At 36.3% G+C, this 22,157-nt stretch overlaps 2 protein-coding genes and 1 pseudogene across 2 annotated transcripts; 1 reads left to right on the top strand and 2 right to left on the bottom strand.

Moving 5' to 3' along the window:
* Positions 1-753: 753 nt before the first annotated feature.
* On the top strand, positions 754-3,690 carry LOC137732489 (uncharacterized). The gene is made up of 3 exons (XM_068471805.1): positions 754-1,012; positions 2,905-3,039; positions 3,077-3,690. The coding sequence occupies exons 1-3, from the start codon at positions 882-884 to the stop codon at positions 3,258-3,260; spliced, it is 450 nt and encodes a 149-aa protein (XP_068327906.1). The 5' UTR covers positions 754-881; the 3' UTR covers positions 3,261-3,690.
* A 6,232-nt stretch (positions 3,691-9,922) lies between these two features.
* On the bottom strand, positions 9,923-11,768 carry LOC137732932 (probable calcium-binding protein CML11; annotated as a pseudogene).
* A 4,107-nt stretch (positions 11,769-15,875) lies between these two features.
* LOC137731345 (plastoglobulin-1, chloroplastic-like) lies at positions 15,876-19,215 on the bottom strand. Its single transcript, XM_068470449.1, has 3 exons — positions 18,658-19,215; positions 16,555-16,750; positions 15,876-16,457 (listed from the first exon to the last, which is right to left on the bottom strand). The coding sequence occupies exons 1-3, from the start codon at positions 19,209-19,211 to the stop codon at positions 16,146-16,148; spliced, it is 1,062 nt and encodes a 353-aa protein (XP_068326550.1). The 5' UTR covers positions 19,212-19,215; the 3' UTR covers positions 15,876-16,145.
* Positions 19,216-22,157: the final 2,942 nt, after the last annotated feature.

Below are 22,157 nucleotides of genomic sequence, written 5' to 3'. Positions count from 1 at the left end.
ACTTACTAGGTTAGTGATCTTCAAAAGCATTTACTTTGTTTAGCAAATGGTTTTTAAGGCTTTCATTGTCATATGGAGAATAGAAATTGAGAACCAGACCGACGGGAGTGGGGGCTAAGCCTCATATTGGGCTAGCAATAATGTAGTTCAAATTCGTCTTTGGCGAGAATCGAACCTAAAACCTCTCACTGACAAATGAAGAGGAATATCACTAAATTGTAATACTAAGTGACATGTGTTTGACTAGTTTGGTCAGCCAAATTGTTTTCATTTGGTTTTTCAGTTTCCCCACCCATACATGCAATTTTACTCTTAATTTTTACAAAAACATGGATGTGCTCAACAAATAAAAACTTGGAAGGCTGAATGTGGGCCTGAAGTTTCATTCACTCTTTTGGGCCTCTATGTATAAAAAGAGCCCATCAGCCAAACCAAACCGATTTGATGAAACCAACGGTTGAGATTAAACCAATAGGATCCTCTCCGGATCCTTTTGGTGAAAATCTTGGAGATCCGTGAATCGTGTCCGTTCGTCGTACATCGTGTGGTCATTTTTTGTCAAGTATTGTTTATGTTTATTTTTAAATAAAAATATTAAAAATATTGTCTGACTGCATGATATATGATAAACAAACACAATTCATAGATTTCTAAGATCATTACAAAGAGGATCCGGCAAGGATCCGGACTGGAGATCAAAAGGCAATGAGCATGCCCACGAACACGATGACGCTTTATTTCGGTGATGCGAATCAGAGGGAAAACTAGAAGGATCAAAATTTGTGGCGGCCCCGCGAGAAAGCTTGCCTAAAATCAAAACCAAAAGATCAGCGAAAGGAAACTCAGAAGCAGCGACAAAGAATTGATCAAAAATTCAAAAAATGGTGCTATGGGAGATCACATTAGCCACCGCCTATTTCTTAGGGCTCTGTTGCACTTACAGACACGCCCTCAAGATTCAGCGCCGCCTCATCGGCCCTAACCACCTTAAGATCTGTGAATTTGCTCATAGGTATTTCTATTTCCTTTTTTTTTTTAATTAGTTTTTACTTTTGAAATATTGTGATTTCTATCAAATCATTAAAATTGATAAAGACTTGTAATACATGTGATTTTTGTATTATTTTCTTTAAAAATTGATTAGAAAAAGTTGTATGTGATTTCGCTAGTTGCTCATCGAAATGTAGGCAGATTTGTGTTTGTTTTAAGGTTAGGAATTGGTTTTGATTGTGTTATATGATTTCAGAATGTTTTGTAATTGGATAAATGGTCCTCGTGGTGATACGGTATTCGGAAGATTGCCTAAAAAAATTCGGATTTTAAACCCTTGTGGTGTAGTTAACCCAAATCAAAACTTATGTTAGTTTCTCTACAAAGTTGTTTTTTGTTTTCGGAAAAAGTCAGAGAAATATATAGTTTCATAGATATGCAGCAAGCTCCATTTACCAAGGGATCCGGCAGCTCTAAATCTTCTTTGTGTCATCACTTTTACAAGCTTGACTACTATGGTAATGAGCCCCATAGCCTTGTTCTGGATCAATTAGCAACATGTTTAATCACCACTTTTACAGCTTTCAATCTTCTTTGCGTCGCCACTTCTATAATTAGCAACAGGTTTAGCTTCGTAGAACTGATGCTTATATCCTGTATCAATTCTGAGCAGCTCTGCATGCTTCCCTGATTTTGCTAATTACTTGAGAAGCATGTCATGTCCAATTGTTCCCAAAACATATGAAATTTTAGCTTGTGCATCGATGGTGTAAGACACTTCTTAATTATAATCAAATAAAAATTAATTAATTAAACAATATCATAGTTAATTCTTCGGACCAATGTCCTTGGGGCCTCTGCTCCTTTCCCATGGCATACATGACAATCACCACAAGATCATTTTCCATCATTAAACCCGTCCTTGATCTGGGTAAGTAGACTGTCATCAGTGAGAAGCCTCAGATCATCCTTGGTGTTTACATTTTCAGTCAAAAGACTCAATGGTGGTGGCGGAGGAAGCTTGGTTGTTGAGTGTGGAGCCATGGGTAATGGGTTAATGGAGAATCAACTGAAATTTTGTTTTTTGGCTTAAATCCTAACGGATTTTACCAAAAGCGTTTAAATCCATATTTTTTTTTTACCACGGGCGCTACTTTCCAACTACCACATTACCACGAGGACCATTTATCCAATTAGGCCATCTTATTATGTCAGAAATTAGCTGTGAATGGACAGTGATTTATTTCTCTATTGTTTCAGACCTCAGTGATGGATTCATTGTTGTTGGGCAAGTCAGTAAAGCATTACTTATTTTACAACGAACTATATGAACCGAATAATAGGATATGGGGGCATTCCGCCATCCATTTTTTGTTGCATTGAACACTTCAAGGTTGCTAACATCTTTGAAGCCTTCATAGTATTTATTTGATGCTATCAATTTTCATATAATGCGGCTTTCCCACATTTGATCAATGTTTTTTTTATCCAAAAGGCAAAAATATTTGATAAGCGTTTGGTTATCCCGGATGGTTAATTTGAGTAGTTGGCATAAACACACTACTCACCAGTGCGGTGGTTAGTTTTAGCAGTAGGATTTGTGGTCATTGATCAATGATGTTTTTTTGTTGCTACTATCGAGTTTCTTTTCTTACTTGCTATGATGTTGCCAGGGTGGTGCTATCCACACACCTATTTTTACCTCACACACCCCTCTCAATGTCCAACAGTCAAATTAGGTGAATTGAAGAAGATCAATGGACCAAAATTAACAAGGGTTCATGAGAGGTAAAAAAGAGGTGCGTGAATAGTACTACCCAGTTGCAATAGTTGTTCGCTAAATAATGACTGCTTATCATTTTTGCTATTAGTTTATAACTGCTGCAACCACTGTTTTTCTTTCATTCAAATGAGAACACGTGCAGTGTTTGATGTAGCTGTCAAGGTTCATAAGAACATACAGGAACGAGACATAGAAGTTGGTAGAAATCTTGGCAACCGGATCCTGCGTTGGCTCAATCGGATGAAACCTGAAGTTGAAGATTCGGGGTCCCTTGGACAAACCTCCCGCTGGTTCTAACTCTAGCACGAGTATTACAAAGCAGGTGGAATCTTCCCAGCTCAAAACTCTTGGAAGCACCAAGATAACTAGAAATCAGGAATTTGACAGACAGATGTTTTCAACAATGACAAATATGTGGTCTAAACCGTTGCCTCCAATTACAATGATGATGAGATCACGGAAACCTTCGGGGAATATGACCCACTAACGCCACTTATGAATGAACACACCTCAATCATTAAGATCGAACAACAGTACAGGGGGGTTTGGAGGAGTTATACGAAAGGACATAATGCAGTGGATGTTGCAAAAATGATGGAAACGATGTACTTCCCCTTTGTGTTTTCGTAGAAGCCAAACAATCTTGAGATGGGATTGAGGAGAAAAAGGTTTTGAGGATGTGCGGTTCCTCTGAAGTTGATCGGACTGTTGTCTCTTCAAAATCTGCTTTCAGATAAGTTTTTGGTCTTTCTTTTTTCTGAAACAAACTACAAGATACTCTTTGTTTTGGTTGTTGTTCCTTATTCTCTTTGTTTATTTTTTGGGACAGGTGGTAGCGTAGAGTGACATGATGAGGTGATTTTGTAATTAAATAAAGGAGAAGTTAATCAATGAATGTTGCTCTATAATAAGTTCTGACCATAATCAGCTCAGCTAGTTCTCATTTTCTTGTTATATTTGTTGATTAATTGGCCCGACGGATGACATTATTATCTTGTTAGGGTTTATTTTCTAAGCTTTAGGATTGAAGCTCTGAAAGCCTAACCTTGAACTTTAAAAGGGTACGTTTGGTGCACAAGACATGACTCAATTCGAACTTTTTTTTTTGTATCCGATTGGGATGGACAAGATAGAACATTTTCACATCTAATGTGCATCTTTAACCGATGTGACCAAATGTCACGTGTAGTTTTTAATGGTAACTTTTGACATCACAAAGTGCTCCAACCGAAGAATTAATGTTGACCAGGATTTGAAGGTAAGAAGTAAGAATCACGGCGCCATTTTGTTAGCAACCAAGAGCACCTCTAATGAAGATGTCAAAAGATACATGTCATATGTTAATTTAATAGCTAACGTGGTTTCTCTTCCTCCAACCCATGTGTTTTTTTGTTATAAATGATACTAGGACCCATTTTTAAAAAGAAATCAATTAAAATAAAATTTTGATATGTATAATTGGTGCATTAGTGAGACCTACACAATAAAATAATTAAAAATTATTTTACATCACCTTTTCTCATATGTCAAATTTGACATATGGAAATTCATATGGCAATCCACTTATGATTGACTTATCTGTTGGAGTTTATTCCTACCTTCAACTTTAATTCTACATTCCACGTAGGATTTGACATTTGGAGATGGTCTAAGGTGGTCGTCAACTCCTATCTATATTTATTATGTTAACATTGATTTTAGTGATGTCCCACAATTTCTTGAATACACGTGCCTTCAAAATTTTAATATTAAATGACTTATACATCTTGATATGAAATGGGTGAAGGATTTTTTCCCCTCTTTTTTTCCCTCCCCTTCCCTCCCCTCCTATTTGAACGGTCACGATTAAGTCACGATTAAGTCACACTAACATCTTATATTAATTTTTTTATAGAAAGAGAAAGACAAAATAGAGAATGTGAGAGGAGGGGATGGAAGGGGTAGAAAGAGGAGGGGAGAGAATCCTAGTCCATTGAAGCAGAAGCCGTTTTGCTTGTTCGAAATTTCACAGATAAAACAAAGAAATGGTTGCATGAGTAGAAAAGAGGTACAAAAAAAACTTGTCAAATATCGTGTGATATGCCACTTAATACTACAATTTAATGGTATTCTTTTTTATTTGTAACTGAGAGATTTTAAGTTTGATTTTCGCTGAAGGCGAATTTGAACTACATTATTGCTAGCTTAATGTGAAGTTAAGTCCACTTCTCACTCCTTAGTGGAAATAATATTATTTGTTTGAAAAAAAAAAAATATAGGAGGGATGTACGTAGCAAGTTTCAAGTGGGCCGTGGCCCTTGGAGATTTTGGGCCAAAAGGTAAAGTAAAGAAAATGAAAAATTTAGGGTTGTAGGATGGCAAATTGGCAATGGCATCCGTGTGAAGAGTTTCCTTGGCGTCTTGTGAGCTCAATTGTATCCTCTGACACACCCCGACTCGGAATGTCCAGTAGGACTCCGAATCAAACTGTGCTAGCCGACACCTGGAAGGTGACGAAGCCATAAAGTGTGATAATGTGTAAACTATGAATAAATTTAAACCTAGAAGTGCCTAAATACACGAGTGCGCCATGAGCGGTTATGGACCCATACACACATGATATAGAGCATAAGTAGAGTACAGTAAGGTAAGATAACGATTATACCATCATAAGAAGCCACCTATACTAAGAAGTGCCATGAATCCTCGTCGATACGGAAACTTTACTACTAGAACCTAGAGGGGTGCAAAAATAGAAAATGTGAGTCCCGAAAACAAAACTTTTCAAAAACCATTCACTTATTAAAAGTAATAACCCCTCGATGTAACACCTGTATAATTTCCCAGAAAATCATACTACGTATAAGGATGAAATCAATTGTATACTATTAGTAAATCCAGAAGTATACCACGATCCAACATCTCATCAACAATATAAATAATCAGGAACTTAATAATCCATGCTAGCACGTAAGTCGGAGTCACCTATAGTGACATGTACGACTTACCCATATCTCATCAATCAATGCTAGCACGTAAGTTGGTTACGTGCTAGCCACCTATAGTAACCTGTACGACTTACCCATATCTCATCAATCAATGCTAGCACGTAAGTTGGAACCACCTATAGTGACCTGTACGACTGAACCTATAACTCATCAAATATCCCTGCATACGAGTCGGAATCACCTCTAATGGTTTGTATGACATAACTGGGTGTAAATAAGTACGCTCAAGTGCTACGATCATGTGAAGACTGTGCGAATAATCGCGGGTCACCTACGAGTCGAAACCATTTAATGTGGTCTGTACGACAGGCATGTGCACCTACCTTGGATTCAAGGTGAGCGTAAGGTGCGGGAGGTGAACATCACTTGAAGGACTGTGCCCTGGCCACGGGCGAGAGCACTAACACTGGGGTGCAGGTTTGTGAGCTCTAAATGCATCTAATATGGCATGTACGACTCACAAGCAACCTGTACGACAATGTCGGAGTTGCCTATCATTGCAACCTGTACGACAAGGTCGGAGTTGCTTAAAACATAAATATAGTCATGCCATAACTCAATCATTTCAAATAAAATGTAATCATAACCATGCATCTCACATTTCACGACATATATTCACCTGAACTTACCTGTGCATCCTGCGTTCACCCTCGTACTTCAAAGCATTCACAATAATTATGCGTAGTAATATACTTATGGATATGCCATGATGCAATCCAAAACTTAACCATAACGTAGTGCTTTCAAATATATAAATATGTACATATAATGTGGCGTAAAATGCACAATCTATAACGCCCTACTCTCGAACTATTTATTTTCAAGAATAATTATCGGTGACAAGCCCAACTAAACACTAGCTTAACTAACTATCAATACTTACGATTCCTTACTTCAATTTCTCTATTCCCCACATACTGTTTTATGACCACATTTAACCAACAAATCATAAAGTTAAAACTCACATTTTCACCAATTCCTTTGCATTGCTTAATTTCCCAAACAAGGCTTTTGTCTCAAATATTGTATGGCTGCATCTAACATCTCATTAGACTACCTACGTATCCTAAACAGGGATCAAGCCATTCGTAGTTCACCTTTTAAAAGTTCAAACCAAATCCAATTATATTCATTTAATTCAACATATACAACAATCACACTAATATTCAAACCACAAAAATTAGGTCTCAAAGGCATAATTAGAATAAAAAAATTTGCATAAAAACACAAAGTTGACTCCCCAGTTGTGCGCGGCCGTACCAGCCGCCGCGGGTGATGGTCGGCCGCCCCAGTTTGCTGGAAAACTCAACTATTTCTACAAATTCTCAAAATTTACAGAAATGAAGATCTCAAAGGGTAAAACAAACTTTATACTTGCAGCCAAGGCCAATTTGGCAGGAAAACACCTGAAATTACCCATGAACCGTCGGAACCCTAGAATTGGGTGTGATTCAATTCGACCTCCAAACTTGCTCCGACGCCTCCACCACTACTTGGGCTTTGCTCTTGGGTTCTAGGGAGGTGTTTTGGTAGTGGTAATTGAAGGAGATGGTTTCACAATTGGTAGATCACAAGCAAGGGTTCCCATAGCACCCACGATGCAAATTTCCCAATTTCAAGCCAAATTCTCTCCAATTAGGGGTGTAATAGGTAGAGGGAAGAATTCTAGGATGATTCCAAGTGATGAAGGGTCCTAATTTGCCAGAGAACCACCGGAAAATGCACCGAAATCAATGGTGCCGCCAGGTTGGCCCGAAATGGAAAAACCGGGTAGAGGGATCCGGTGTATCCCTCTCCCTCCTTTCCCCTCTTGTTTCCCTCTTCCGGTTGGTCACTCACCTTCCTCTCTCCACTCCCCATTTGGCCATTCTCCCTCCGGATTCCTGGGAGTACTCTATTCCTTTCCTCTCATTCGCTGCCATCAGGCAGCCTTCCCTTTTATTTTTTATTTTTTTATTTTTTTATTTTTTATCCCCATTTTAAAATAACTAAAAGATATTAATATGAAGATTATAAAAATATAAATAGTAACCAATACAAAAGTACTTCTCGGGTTTGCAACTCAACAAAACTTTAACCGTAACTATACCATTATAATCTGGACTCGCAAAATATATTTTTAGTTGACTTGTTTGTAAAGAAATAACTATGAAATAAAACTTACCCAAAAAGATTGAAGGTTTTTTATTTTATTTTTTTTTAAATTAAGAAAGCTAATGAAAATGGCTTGAAAAATTAAATTTTAACCAAAGACAATCTAATAATTTTATTTAATTATTAGGACAAAAATGGAATAAAAATTGAGTTTTTATCACAAAATAGTCCTTTAAATTTACTCACACTTTCAACATGGTTCCTGAAAATTGAAAATTGATCAATATAGTCCGTGAAATAGGGTGTCACAAATCAATGTGGCTCTTTGTCATAAATTTGTCAAAAATTCTGTTATATGCTAATTAGGCATATAAATGGGTTCCACAAGATTAAAGGATTTTTACCACAAATGGTTTCTAAAAATGATGCACACCATCAAGATGCTCATGAAATTGAAAATCGATCAACGTTGTCCCTGAAAATAGGTGTTGCAAATTAATGTGGACCCTCCATACAATTCTGTAAAAAAATTGTTATCTGTTGATGTGAGCTTAATAATTTAATAATAATTATAAAAAGTTGTCAAAATACTTTTTGCACAGTGATATTATCTTAAGGTAGAGATCGTTGTTCTCCGCATCACCAGAATCACATGGAGAGCATCCAACAAGCTCTCTAAGATGGAGGTTGTGAGGCTGTCGATTCTCCTAATGTTGACAGTGATGTCACATAAGTCATCGCCAATCCAAGCTATCAACAAACATGGTCTCGATCTTGATCCTATTCGGTGAAGGGTGTATAAAATGGTTGTCTTGATTTTTTTTTTATTTATTTTTTTTCCAAAGAAAAGACAGTGAAGGATGCACGAGCTCCCATGCATGTGAAAGATTTTTTTTTTAATCACGGGCTCTACATGCCCCTTAAGATGTTTTCATGTGTTTAAAAAATAGAGAATATAATCTTTACTAAATAACTAATTGTATTATGATTTGATAAACCAATTGCAACTTTACATAATAAGTCATAGCTGTTATAAATTGAAAGAATTGTACATCACATCATTATTGAATGTATTATTGTGTGCTACAAATAGAAAAGAATTTGAATAGTTAGACGAACTTAAAGAATTGTACATGAGCTATTGAATTAGTGACAAAGTCTTATTCTAATAAGAATTAATTGTCACCACTCAATACTACGGTTTGGTGGTATTCCTTTTTGCTTGGAACTGAGAGGTCTTAGGTTCGAATCTCTATGGTGAATTCTATACAAAATTAGGTTCCCATTATGTGGCTTTGCCAAACTCCCTCTCCTCTTAGTGTAAAAAAAAAAAAAAAAAAAAAAGAATTAATTGTCTCTACTTTCTTCTTTGAAGCACTAAACAAAGTCAAATAATACAGTAGTTCTAGTAACTCTTTCTTGATCAAAAAGCAATGTCTTGCACCTATTTTTCAAACACTCAAGCCTTCATAATTGCTTCTGCTCAATGAACATGAAAATGGATAAACAAAATCAATGATGCAAATAATCAATTAGTAAAAAGCAACTATATAGTACTTAGAGGATGAAAGCTGTCAACGAATTCAGAGGTTGTTGCCAATGAGGAAGGGTTTGATTTGCCGGGGCTAGGAAAGGTAGTTGTGTTCGTCTAGCTTGAGAAGTTCTCGGGCATTGAGAGAGGGAGAGGTAAGGGAAATAGAGGAGACAACGGCAGAAGTAGGGGAGGAAGGAGAAGCCATGGCTGACAGAGAGGATAAAAAAAAACTCTGTGAGAAGGAAAAAATGAATGATATAATGGGGAATTATGAACACTTGATGATAGAGTTTACAATCCTAGGTTATATATAGTGATGATTATCTGTATCTAGTCTACTACTTAATTATGCTATTATCTATAATTAGGCTAATGATAATTACAAGTGCAGAAAACCATGGTGGAGAAATCAAGGTGATGAATCTTGACTGGTTTCCCTAACACTTACCATGTTGGATGAATGAAGTTGTGAAAATGAATCGACTAGTGGAGGTGGAAGGATCAAGGATGATGGTCATCTCTAACAGTCTATGACTAAGAGCTATCAAAAGCAGCTGAAGTAATGGCATGAGAAGACTCATGGAAATTGATTATTCCATCCCCATCCGTATCAGCTTCATTAATAATCCTTATCAACTCCTCTGCCATAAGAGCATGACCCAGTTTCATCATGGAGTGTGCCAGCTCAACTATTGTGATGAATCCATTACCGTGCATATCAAACATCTAAAATAATTGTCTCAGCTGATCGTCTGTGTAAGGAGACTTGGTCGATAGAAGCTCTAGTGCTACTAACCCTATGAATTCTGAAAACTTCACGAGGCCATTACTGTTTATGTCTGCCTTATGGATCAAGGCATCGACCAATGAGCGGAGAAGCAAACCCAGTATCAGCTGTGTTAGGTTTCCATTGTTGTTTCGATCAAACGGCCAGAATATTTAACGTAGGTCTGTGATTTTGTCGTAGTCCAGCTTCACTGGCTGCTCATTACCAACTACTCAAGTTCGAGTCCCCCTTCACCTGTAGTTTAGATGAATTTAGTGTACAATATCACTTGTATAAGAAACAATGCAGATCCAAATGAGATAAAACGAAATTGCAGCTCTTTCGATTTGAATCTAAATCGAAGAAAACGATGATGATGTGCTATTGAATTCACACTGTTGGGATTGTGGTTGTGATGATTTGTGTGAAGATTGGATCCAACATCTCTTTGAATGTCGAAATTTTTCTCCTTCTTTTTCAATGGAATCAATTATTGATCTCGACTCAGAGTCTTGACCCAAATATCGAATCAGATTCTAATATATGATCACCCACAATCAATTAGTAACACAAGAAACACAAGGCACAAATCAGAATTTGATCAAAATTTACAAATAAATATATGAAGAAAGAAAGGAAACCAATTGTTTTCTTCTTTTTTGCATTTTATAAAAAGTGGTGAAAATGCGGGAATTACGCACTCGCGCAAGTCAATGGTAGTGTTAATGGCAGTGTTAATGGTGGTGATAAGTGTTAATGGCGGTGCTCGGTGACAGAGATCAAGTTATTCTTTCCAAAAGTGTTTTTTTCTATCTATGATTGAAGTATAGTTGTAGATATGAAACTTGCTGCAATTTTTTAGGTACGAAGCCCTTAGTTATTGAATTCTTGAAGATTATTGAAAATTTTGGCACAAAGCTATATAAATTGTTGTTGTGATGAGTTTTCTATATATGGATTGTTAAAATTGGTGATTGCAAGAAGCAATTAAGCACGAAGCTTGTTGAAATTGTTAAAATCTTGAAATTTGATAAAATTAGGGCAAAAACACTTTTATTTGAAGATTGAGCACGAAGCTCTCTGATTTGTTGCAGATTGTGAGTTGTTGTGTGGCACGAAGCCTGTTACTGTAAAATTGTTTCTTTGATTCAGCATTATATTGTACTTGTTGATATGGTGTATACACCTTTGAAGAATGATGGATTACTTAGAATGCTTACTCTGTGTTTACAAGAAGATAACTTTGCTAAGTGGTCTTTTCAGTTTTATTCTGTGTTAGAAGGATATGATTTGTTTGATTACTTTGATGGTACAAATGTATATCCTCCTAAATATGTGATTTCACTTGATATTGGTGTTACTAAGGAGATTATTGATGCATATAGACAGTGGATTAAGATAGACAAGGTTTTACTAAGTCTTCTACTTGCAATATTGGGAGATGAGGCTATTGAATATGTAGTTGGGAGTAAAACAGCTTATGAAGCATGGACACATTTGTATGATTGATATGTTATTGTCTCCAGGGCAAGAATTAATCATCTGAAAATTGAACTTCATACCATCAAAAAGGGGACTGATTCTATTGAAAATTATCTTCTCAGACTCAAGCATCTTAAATATAAGTCACTTGCTGCAGGAGAAAGAATTTCTGAGAATGATTTGATTGTGGTTGCATTAGCTGGATTACCTGCATAATATAATATGATTAGAACTGTCATTGTGGCTCGGGAATCACCTATTACTCTTAAGGAGTTTTGTGCACAGCTGCTAAGTTCTGAGAAGACTGCAAAAAAGTTACCTTATTATATTCAGTTTCCAATGTCAGGTATGTATTGTGAAAGAGAGTCTTCCAACAATGGAAATCAAAGACATTTCTATCAGGGTGAGTCATCCAACACTGGAGCAAAAAGACAAGTACATTAGGGAGGTCCTTTAACTCAGAATGGTTCTAACTTCAATGGTAGTGCTGGCTTTGTTGGTTAGTATCAAAGATCTCCAGGTACAAGTACAATGGCATTGCTGGGAATAATTACAATGGCAATGTAGGTGGAAATCAAAATTTTGGGGGTTTTAATGGTCCAAGAAACAGTTATAGACCTTGGAACAATACAGGGTATAATAGTGGCAATCGAAACAATGGAGGTTTTTCTGGTTCCTCAGGTAATTATCAATCTAAGAATGGTTCATCTGGTGGAGGTTCTTCTAGTAATTTTTGGTCTAACTTGAATGACAATAATGGTCAGAGATCTAATGTCATACTTGAGTGTCAAATTTGCAGCAAACGTGAACACACTGCACCAAACTGTTTTTACGTAAATGAGCAACAACCTGTCTATGGTGGTTCAATTCTAAAGTGTCAGATTTGTGGAAAATGAAGTCATGTAGCACTTAATTGTTATAATAGGAGTAACTATGCTTTCCAAGGAGCTAATCCACCTCTGTCACTTACTGCCATGAATGCAAATGAATCTTCTGATTTTGATGCTAATCAAGCTTGGATCATTTACACAGGTGCTACACACCATATGACAGGAGATATGGCAGACTTAAACTTGGTCACTCCTTTTAAGGGAGATCAAAAGACCATAATGGGAAATGGAGAGCGTCTTCCAGTGAAAAATACTAGTTTAAATTTTATTTCCACTACTTTAAAACCATTGCATTTGTTAACTGACTTACATGTTCCTCATTTATCTGCAAGTTTATTGTCAGTTTCTACATTATGCAAAGATAATAATTGTTATGTCATCCTTAATGAATTTGGCTTTTAGGTGCAAGACAAGGCAACAAAACAACATTAATGAGAGGAAGGAGTAATGGGGGCTTGTATTACATTCCAAAACAGCTATTTTTCAACTATAATAAGTTGTTGCGGACACCACCAATTGCTTTTCTTGGGCAAGTAATCAAGGCTTCAATGCGGCATCATAGACTAGGTCATCCTAATAATGAGATCTTACATAGTATGCTTTCTGTATCCAAGATTTCTTATAAAGCTGATGTACAGAAACATGTATGCAAGTTCTGTCTCAGTGGCAAGATGTCTAAACAAATGTTTTCTTCTAGTTCACATGTGTCTGTAAAACCCTTTAAAAGGATAAGTAGTGATGTTTTGGGGCCATCACCAGTTGTATCACTTGAAGGATATAAATACTATATTAGTTTCATTGATGAATTTTCCAAATTTACATGGATTTTTTCATTGTGCTATAAATCTTAAGTTCAGTTTGTTTTCGAGCAATTTCATGCTTTCATTGAGAACCATTTTCAAGCAAATGTGAAGTATTTTCAATCAAATGGTGGTGGTGAGTACATGAGTTTGAATTTCAAGAATTTTCTTGCTTCCAATGGTATTCTACACTTAGTCTCTTGCCCTTATACTCCTCAACAAAATTGAGTGGCTAAGAGGAAACATAGACATGTTATAGAGACTGTTGTTACTTTGTTGTCTACTGCCCATTTGCCACATAATTTTTTGACTCATGTTGTTTCTCATGCTATGTTTCTCATCAATAAAATGCCTTGTAAAGGTTTTGGTATGCAGTTTCCATTTCTTAAGTTGTTTGGGAGTCTGCAATATATTCACAAGAGATTACTTCTTCAAGAAATCTGAATAATGGTTTTGATACTAGTTCTTCACTACAAGCCTCCCCATAACATACTTCCTCTCAAAGCTCACATATTTTGTTGCCTGTCCAAAGTCTTGCACACCTTGAGGTACATCTTTCTCCTAATAATAGTAATGCTCATGTTGTCACTTATGCTAATTCTGCTGCTTCTATTTCTCCAATAATTGCATCTCATCATCCTATGCAAACAAGACTTAAGTCAGGTGCCATTGTAAGGAAAGATTATAACTCTTTTGCTGCTACAACTTCTAATTGTTCTCAGTTATCTGCTAATACTTCATCTGATATTGCTTTTAAGGGTTATACTGTTATTTTAAGTATTTAAGATTCTGTGGAGCCTACTTCCTTTAGATCAGCTGTTATTCATGATCATTGGAGGAATGCAATGGTTAAAGAGTTTACTGCATTGCAGAAGTAAGGTACTTGGGAATTAGTTCTACCATCTACTAACAGGAATATCATTGGTAGTAAGTGGGTTTACAAAGTTAAAAAGGATCAACATGGAAACATTTCTAGGTATAAGGCTTGCTTAGTTGCTCAAGGTTATAGTAGGAGCATAGGTTGGATTATGATGATATTTTTAGCCCAATGGTAAGACACACAACAATTCGAATTGTTCTGGCTATTGTTGCATCAAAGAATTGGCCATTAAGACTATTAGATGTCAAAAACGCTTTTCTTCATGGAGATTTACGAGAAGAAGTGTTTATGAAGCAGCCTCAGGGTTTCCAAGATTCAGTTCATTCTTAGTATGTTTGTAAGCTTGTGAAGTATCTCTATGGACTTAAACAAGCTCTAAGAGCTTGGAATGCTAAATTCACTAATTATTTGCCAAATTTAGGCTTTGTGGTTTCTGATTTAGACATTAGCTTGTTTGTCAAGGCTCAGGATGGTGAAGTTGCTATTCTACTTCTCTATTTTGATGATATTATCATCACTAGATCAAATACTGGTTTAGTACAGGAGGTGATAAATTGGGTGAAGTTTTTGATATGAAGGACATGGGTCCTTTAACTTTCTTTCTAGGTCTTCAGATCACTTACAAGAATAATAGGGATCTATTCATTTCTCAATCAAGGTATGTGAAGGATTTACTCAAGAAAGCATCTATGGAGTCATGTAAACCATGTTCTACTCCCTGCAAACCACACTCAGCTTTTGAAGGATGAAGGGATACCTTTAGCTGACCCTACTATGTTTAGAAGTTTGGTAGGTGCTCTTCAGTACCTTACCTTCACTAGACTTGATATAGCCTATTTAGTTAACTATGCTTGCTAATTTATGACTACTCCTACATGTACACATTTTTGTTTGGTGAAAAGAATCTTAAGGTACTTACAGGGAACATTGTAGTGTGGTATTACATTCTATGCTGCAAACTCTACGGACTTAACAGCATATAGTGATGCTAATTAGGCCTCTGATATCAATACCAGGAGGTTAACCATAGGTTATGTTGTCTTCTTTGGCCAAAATCCAGTGTCCTGGCAATCGAAGAAACAAGGGAGTGTTTAATTCTCAAGGATTTGCATGTTTTCTTGCCTTCTCCTCCAATCTTACACTATGATAATGTTTCTACTTTAGCTTTGTGCTCTAATCCTATGTTTCATACCAGGGTCAACCACCTTGATATGGATTTTCATTTCGTTCGTGAACGGGTTCAGATATGCGATTTACTATTTGAATATATTTCTACTTCAAATCAGGTTGCAGATGTCTTGACTAAAGGCTTACATGGTCCACTGTTCTTGCAACATTGTTTCAATCTCAAGCTGGGGTTCTCTAGTTGAGATTGAGGGAGAGTATTAAGTGTACGAATGTAATTAAACATTTGTCATAATCTTGGATGTACATGTGTCACAATCTTGTATCTTTTGGTAGTTAGAAGATTACTTAGTCATTAAGTTTTCTAGTTACTATAGTTAGAGAGATAACAGTTGTAATCTACTTTTCACAAAGTAATGAAAACAGTCTATACACTTTATCTCTATAAACCTTTCTCTCAGTTTCCTCTTTGCTTAATCTTCCGCTGGTTTGATAAGAGGATTTATTTATTATATTTACATATTTGATACGAATAAAAATCCCCGAACAAAATAGCTCACTATATTTTTTTTGCTTCTCCTTGTTAGTCAAGGACTCAAGCTATTCCTTATTTTGCGTTTTTATCCTTGGCCTCTCAGCAATGCAAACTGGAAGCGGAAGCTACAAAATACGGATACATTTTCATTTCTGAAAAATATTCTAGTATACAACATAAATATACCATCATTTTCCTTTCGTACACGAATTAGACAAAAAAAAAGTGACTACGTATATGACCTCGTATCCATGACACAACCGAACTGAATGTACCACGTTACTGATATAAAAGCACGCTCCCTTCTCTAGCAAGCACAAAAAGACCACCATCCCCCCTTGAGATCCGGAGATCCTCATCAAGGTATGTAATAACAAGCCAAGACTTCGTCCGCTCACCTGGAATGGAAACCTTAAGCGGTGGCTGACCAGAAATAGTCCTAGAGATACCTGCAACGGCGTCCTGCAAAGGACTGAGAGTTTGCTGGACGGGCGATAAATTGACTTTCTGCCCAAATACATCCACTTCTTGCGGGAGATCAATGCTTGATTTAATCTCTGGAGGCTGAAAGCTGCCTTCCTTGAATTCAACCTGAGTATGTACAGAAGTAAACTAGTAAGGTTCTGGTACACATCTACCCATGTAATAACTTGATGTTATTCAGTCTGATTTCGAGTGCAAGTGATACCTGGATTCTTAAAGGACTTCTAACTTCAAAACTAGCAGATGCACTGAATGAGAAACTAGCGAAAGGGTTGGACAACGTGGTGGAGTTCAAAATAGTCAAGCTGCTTGTGTTGATCGCTTGGGTTATTTTATTTACCTTCAAAAAAGGTGTACTACCTGTTGCCAGAAGTGGCAACAGCTCGGAAGATGCAGTGTACCTGATTTATAGCGATGAAAACAGATAAACAAGATCAAAGAAATAGAAACTCTCTGTTTTATGCTAAAGTACTACTTCAGATGAACAGGGAATTACATTGCTCCATGATTTGAAGGGTAAAAGAGAAACAGAAAACCATGAACCATTCAATCTTTTAATCTTTCAATCTTTCAATCTTTCAAAAGGACAATCATCAAATTGTTTCAAGACATCAAGGTGAAAAGCAACCAGTTATAGAAATGTTTCCATCAATGGTAACACATTGTTTGAGATACATTTGGTAGCTACCACATGTGTAGATACGTCAGCTTCCAACTAGCTTGTCCACTGACTCTTGGTTCAGTTTTGGATACACGCAAGGCTGTTACGGCCATCCAAAACAGAAAAAAATTGAAGTTGAAAAGGGTAATAATGAAATCATAAAGTTGTAACTTCACTTAATATTTAAAAGAGATGAAAGATTAAGGACAACAAACTGACACAAATGTCTTTATATATACATATATTTCACATGAAAAACGTTAAACTGGAATTCAGTTAGAAAAGTGGAAGACCAAAAACAAGAAAATAAATAGAGTTAAAGCACATTACAATACACATTTGAAGAGTAACCCTACCATGCCACAACTTTGGACATCATTTGAAAGGTTCAATTGGTGGAAGAGAGCATCACAAAAATCAGAAACCTTCTTTAAGAGCAAACTAGTACTTAAACCAACAACCTCAGGGGAGCACGACTATTATTTATTAAAAAAAAAAAACAACTTGGATGATTCCTCCCTCCATACCAATAAGATTAGAGAGGAAAGGTCAATAACAATAGCATAGTCAATCAAATGAAGAAAGTTGAATGAACAATAGCATAGTCAATCCAACGTTTTGTAAAGAGATGCAACGACCAAGGACTTTCGTGCCTAATTTCTTTGATCCCAATGCGGAAACCACCAAATCACAAACTAAAAGATCAGCAACTCAAATTGTTGCGACACCTATAAGAAACACAATTTCAATATGATTTTCAATTCCAACCGAAAACCCAATCAGCATGGTGAAAAACAGTACAAAAGAGAAGCACGTTCTATTACTGTATTAAAATGTAAATTTGAAATAAACATAAGATAATCAGTTCCAACTCCAATGCCTACATGTCAAGTGTGTAAAATGTTTTATGAAAACTTATGCAGGTAACGATCAGCCTAACAAATTTATAGCATGCATGATCATATTTTTAGCTTAACCAAACTATGACATGATGGAGACATTGACTAATAATGATGACTAATCAGCTATTGTTCACTCTTCTATCCACATTTGCCAACAGCCCTAACCATTATACTTCATCTTGCCTATCCACATACACCAACAGCCCACTTCTTATACACTCCTGTGACTGCACCCCTCTTTTCTTTACAAATTTTATTTAATTCATTTATAAAATGACTTCAAATTTCCATAAGAAAACTCTGGATATGTCAAATGCCACTTTTATCGAAATGCACATGTCATCTCATATTTAAAGAAGAACAAGTATTTGTATCACCGCCAGGCGGTAAGCACCACCACACATTGGTTGCCGTTACATGAGTATAACACAAATCTCGAAATTTAAGTCATCTAACAACAATCAATGCGACCACCACTTAAAGGTGGTAAGCAAAAGTACATTGGTCATAAGAAATGCTTTTCTTTGTTAAACATGTTTCACTAATCTTTCCAAAACGACTTCAAATTTGTATAACGAACTCTGTATGAGTCAAATGGCAATTTGCCCACAGCAAATTTCATCTCATTTCTAAAGAATTGTGTTATTGAGTTCAAAAATGTCATTTGAAAATTAAAATCCATCTAAGTGTCTGTAATTTTAGTTCTATGCGTGCACTAATAGTATAACACAAAAATTGAACTTACAGCAAAACCCAGTTGCCATCAAGGAGGCCCAGATTCTCCGTCGGAGCCGGGTTGGGATTTGCCGCCTCCAACTGGCTTACGAACTCCATAACCTCCGCTCTCACCTCAGACCCAGCCCGAAACCCGAATTCAGTCCCATAAACCGTGTCTACCAAACCCCTCTTGAGCTCAGTAAGCTTAGTGTCCACCTTCTCCTCAATCACAACCTCAGATTTGGCTGCACTTCCATTCCCAACTTCTACAACCTCATCTCCTCCGCCTCCCCACTCGTCCTCGTTCTGCGGAGGGTCCGATTCGGAGATTTTGGACAGCGGCTCCGGCTCGGGGTCGGTCTTCTCGCCCCACTCGTCGGTGATATTGGTGGGGCGGTCGCCATCGGCGGGGGTGTCGTCGGAGAGAGAGGAACGTAGGCGGAGGGAGGGGAGCTTGGGTTTAGGGTTTGGGGAGAGGAGAGAGAGAGATTGAGAATTAAGGGTTGGAAATGAGGATGGGGAATTGACGAGGGTTTTGGAGAGGAGAGAGGAGTTTGAGGTGAAGATCAGAGTGAGAGCCATTTCTTTTTCTTTTTCAAGTATTTTGGGTTTTGTTATTTGTTATTTGGACTACTATCTCTGCTGTTTTATGCAACACGTCATCTGCTATTTATACCTTACAAATTTACAAAGAAATGTTGTTGGATCCACTCTTGTTATATATTTTTAGTATTGATCGTTCAATTTTAATTCAATTTAAGCAATAATTTCTTCATTAAAAATTCATGATCATTCGTTCTTTAACTCATCAAAATATGTTGTTATGATTTTTTTTTTAGTTAATTCCGTTAGAACTTTCGTCAAAATGAGTTACCATATATATGAGACTAAATCAAATAGCAAATATGATAAACTAAATGAGAAAATTATAGAAATGGTTCATTAACTTTAACCCAATTGGAGAAATTGTCACTTAACTTTAACCAATTAGAGAAATGGTCTCTTGATTTTAGCCCAATTGAAACAATGGACACTCAATTTTAACCCAATTGTGGCAATGATTCTTTCAACATGACTCATTTTAATAGAATTTCTGACGGAGTTGACGAAAAAGACCATATAACTAGACGTTTTGAGAAGTTAAAAAACCAATGGTCGTGAATTTTTAATTAAGGGATCATTGTATTAATTGGATTAATGTTGAAAGATTATTGCTACAATTTTTTCTTTATTTATTGAACAGAGACAAAAGAATATTTTTGTTCAAAATGGAAGACAAAATATTAGAGCGGGAATTTGTATCTGGGGAAACCTTCAAAAGCTAGAATCTAAAGCGTGTTGCTACTAGCTATCTTAAAATGTCACTACGCACAAGGACTCTTATGAGACTTTTCTAGAGCGTTAATAACAACTATGATTTTAAACATGATTTTTTTTCCATCAGTTTGATGTTAATTCATTCGAAGCAAGTAACTTGTCGTCCGATTGGTTAAGAGTCTTATCCCTTGTACCGAGTCGCATATTCGAATCTTCCTCCCCGTAATTTATATGTAGTGTTGACTATCCTATCATTTAAAAAAAAAATATTAGTTCATTGGAATAAGTTACATTCACACAAAACTACTCTTCTAAGGTCCTTATTTTGAAAACATGTTAGCTCTTTTTCATACAAATCCTCAAATTAATTTTATACTATCCAAATGAGAACTCCACATATCCTCAAAATGAGAACCATAGAAGAGCAGCTACGTACATTCGCACTTGTATCAAGTATGTCAATTGGGTAGTAGGCTTGAACTCAAAGTGATCCTACATAAAGCTACGACTTTCCCTAACCACAATGCACAAAAGTAACATGTGACGCATTATTACATGATCATCTAGTCACGATCATCTTCCCATTATCGCTTCCATGAAAGTGGTATTAAATCTTCTTATGTAGTATGTACCACCGTCACTACATCTTTATCGATCGTATCCCAAAATTTTTAATACAACTTACTTATTAGTGAATTCAGTCGCCCTTAGTGACTTTATAGGGTCATTTGTGTCATTTACTTTTCCATCTCAAATCAAATGCACAGCAACAATTCTGTATCCGATAGTACATTAGCTTTTCTCCTCTTCAATCAAATTAAATGGAAAAGTAAATGAGACAAAGAGGCAAGCAAAAACTTTCACGTCCTTTACTTCCTCAGTTTGCGAGAACTAGGCTCAAAGCATCCCGAAGAAAAGCAAGCAAGTATATGACAAATACCATGTTACCGGAAAACGTACGAGTGCACGTCGATAAACGACACAACTAGAATGCTAAAATAAGCTCAGTCTAATTCAATCTTATTTAAGCATTTTATTCTTGATTTTATGAATTTGTTTCATTTGAATCAGTAGCTGTAGTCATTTCAAGTCTACATGAGATATAAGAACTAGTACTTGTCAAGAAATTATAATCAATATGCTTGCGCAATGTTCCATAAAAAGTTAATAAAATATAAGCAAGCATAAATATAACAGTTTACAAAAGCAGGACAAGGAAATTAGTCAGTCTGAGATGAGATGGAAGAAAATCATATCTTGCTCATCCAACTTGGATGGTGGGAAGTGATAAGCAGAAGCACCAGTAGTGATGGCCTTAGTTCAACAGACTCCAGCGATAGCACATGAAACATTAAGCACGGGCAGCGGCATGGTGATGTCTCAAAAGGAAACCTTGATTAAGATGAAAGTGTTAGTTTGACAAAACCCTGAGATTTTTTTCGTAAGATTTTATTCTGCATGAATATGAGAATCTAAAATAGAATAAGAGAAAAATTGAAGCAAACTATGACCACAGTGGTTGCAAAGAGGAGATAGCTAAAATAAAATTAAAGAGAGAAGACCCTTATCTTTCAATTCTTCTAGTTGGTTCACTGTAACAACATCATCATGATGAGGCATGCAGCTCACGATTTTGAAGCGCTAACTTCCTCTCGTTCCCTTGTATGCCTTGACTTTTTCGTGAACCTTCTTTAATTTGATTAGCATGAAGCTTCTATATCACTTGGATATAAATTTGGTTATGAAGCTTGTTTTGGAGTTTTTCGGCACCTCAGTGCCATGAAAGCATTGATATAATCAAGCACCCATTAACTCTTTCATAAGATTGCAACTAGCTTGGCAATATAGATCTAAGTTACAGATAAAAAGGGACATTGAAAGAAATATTTGCATATGATTGTTTGGAAAAAGAAATTACCAAAACAAAACTGGAAGGGAGGTGCTTTTATCTTTAATTTTCTTGGTTGCTTGTTCATAAAAAATCTGTGAAGGTAAGGAGCCACTGTAAGAGTAATGGCCTAGTCCCTAGTCAAGTCGCCATTTATGTTAGGGGGTTTTGTGTTGAAGGTTTTGATGGGCATATGAAATAAAGAGGCGAGCCAAAACTTTCAAATCCCCCATTTTTGAGTTTATTTATTTATTTTAATCAACCCCATAATCTTATTAAGATAAAAATACAAATACAAATGAGGGGGACATAAAGCCAAACCT

Source organism: Pyrus communis, chromosome 4 (assembly GCF_963583255.1).
Source record: "Pyrus communis chromosome 4, drPyrComm1.1, whole genome shotgun sequence".
NCBI lineage: Eukaryota > Viridiplantae > Streptophyta > Magnoliopsida > Rosales > Rosaceae > Pyrus > Pyrus communis.
Note: the sequence above shows the minus strand (reverse complement) of the source record. Positions and strands in the feature narration are given on the sequence as shown.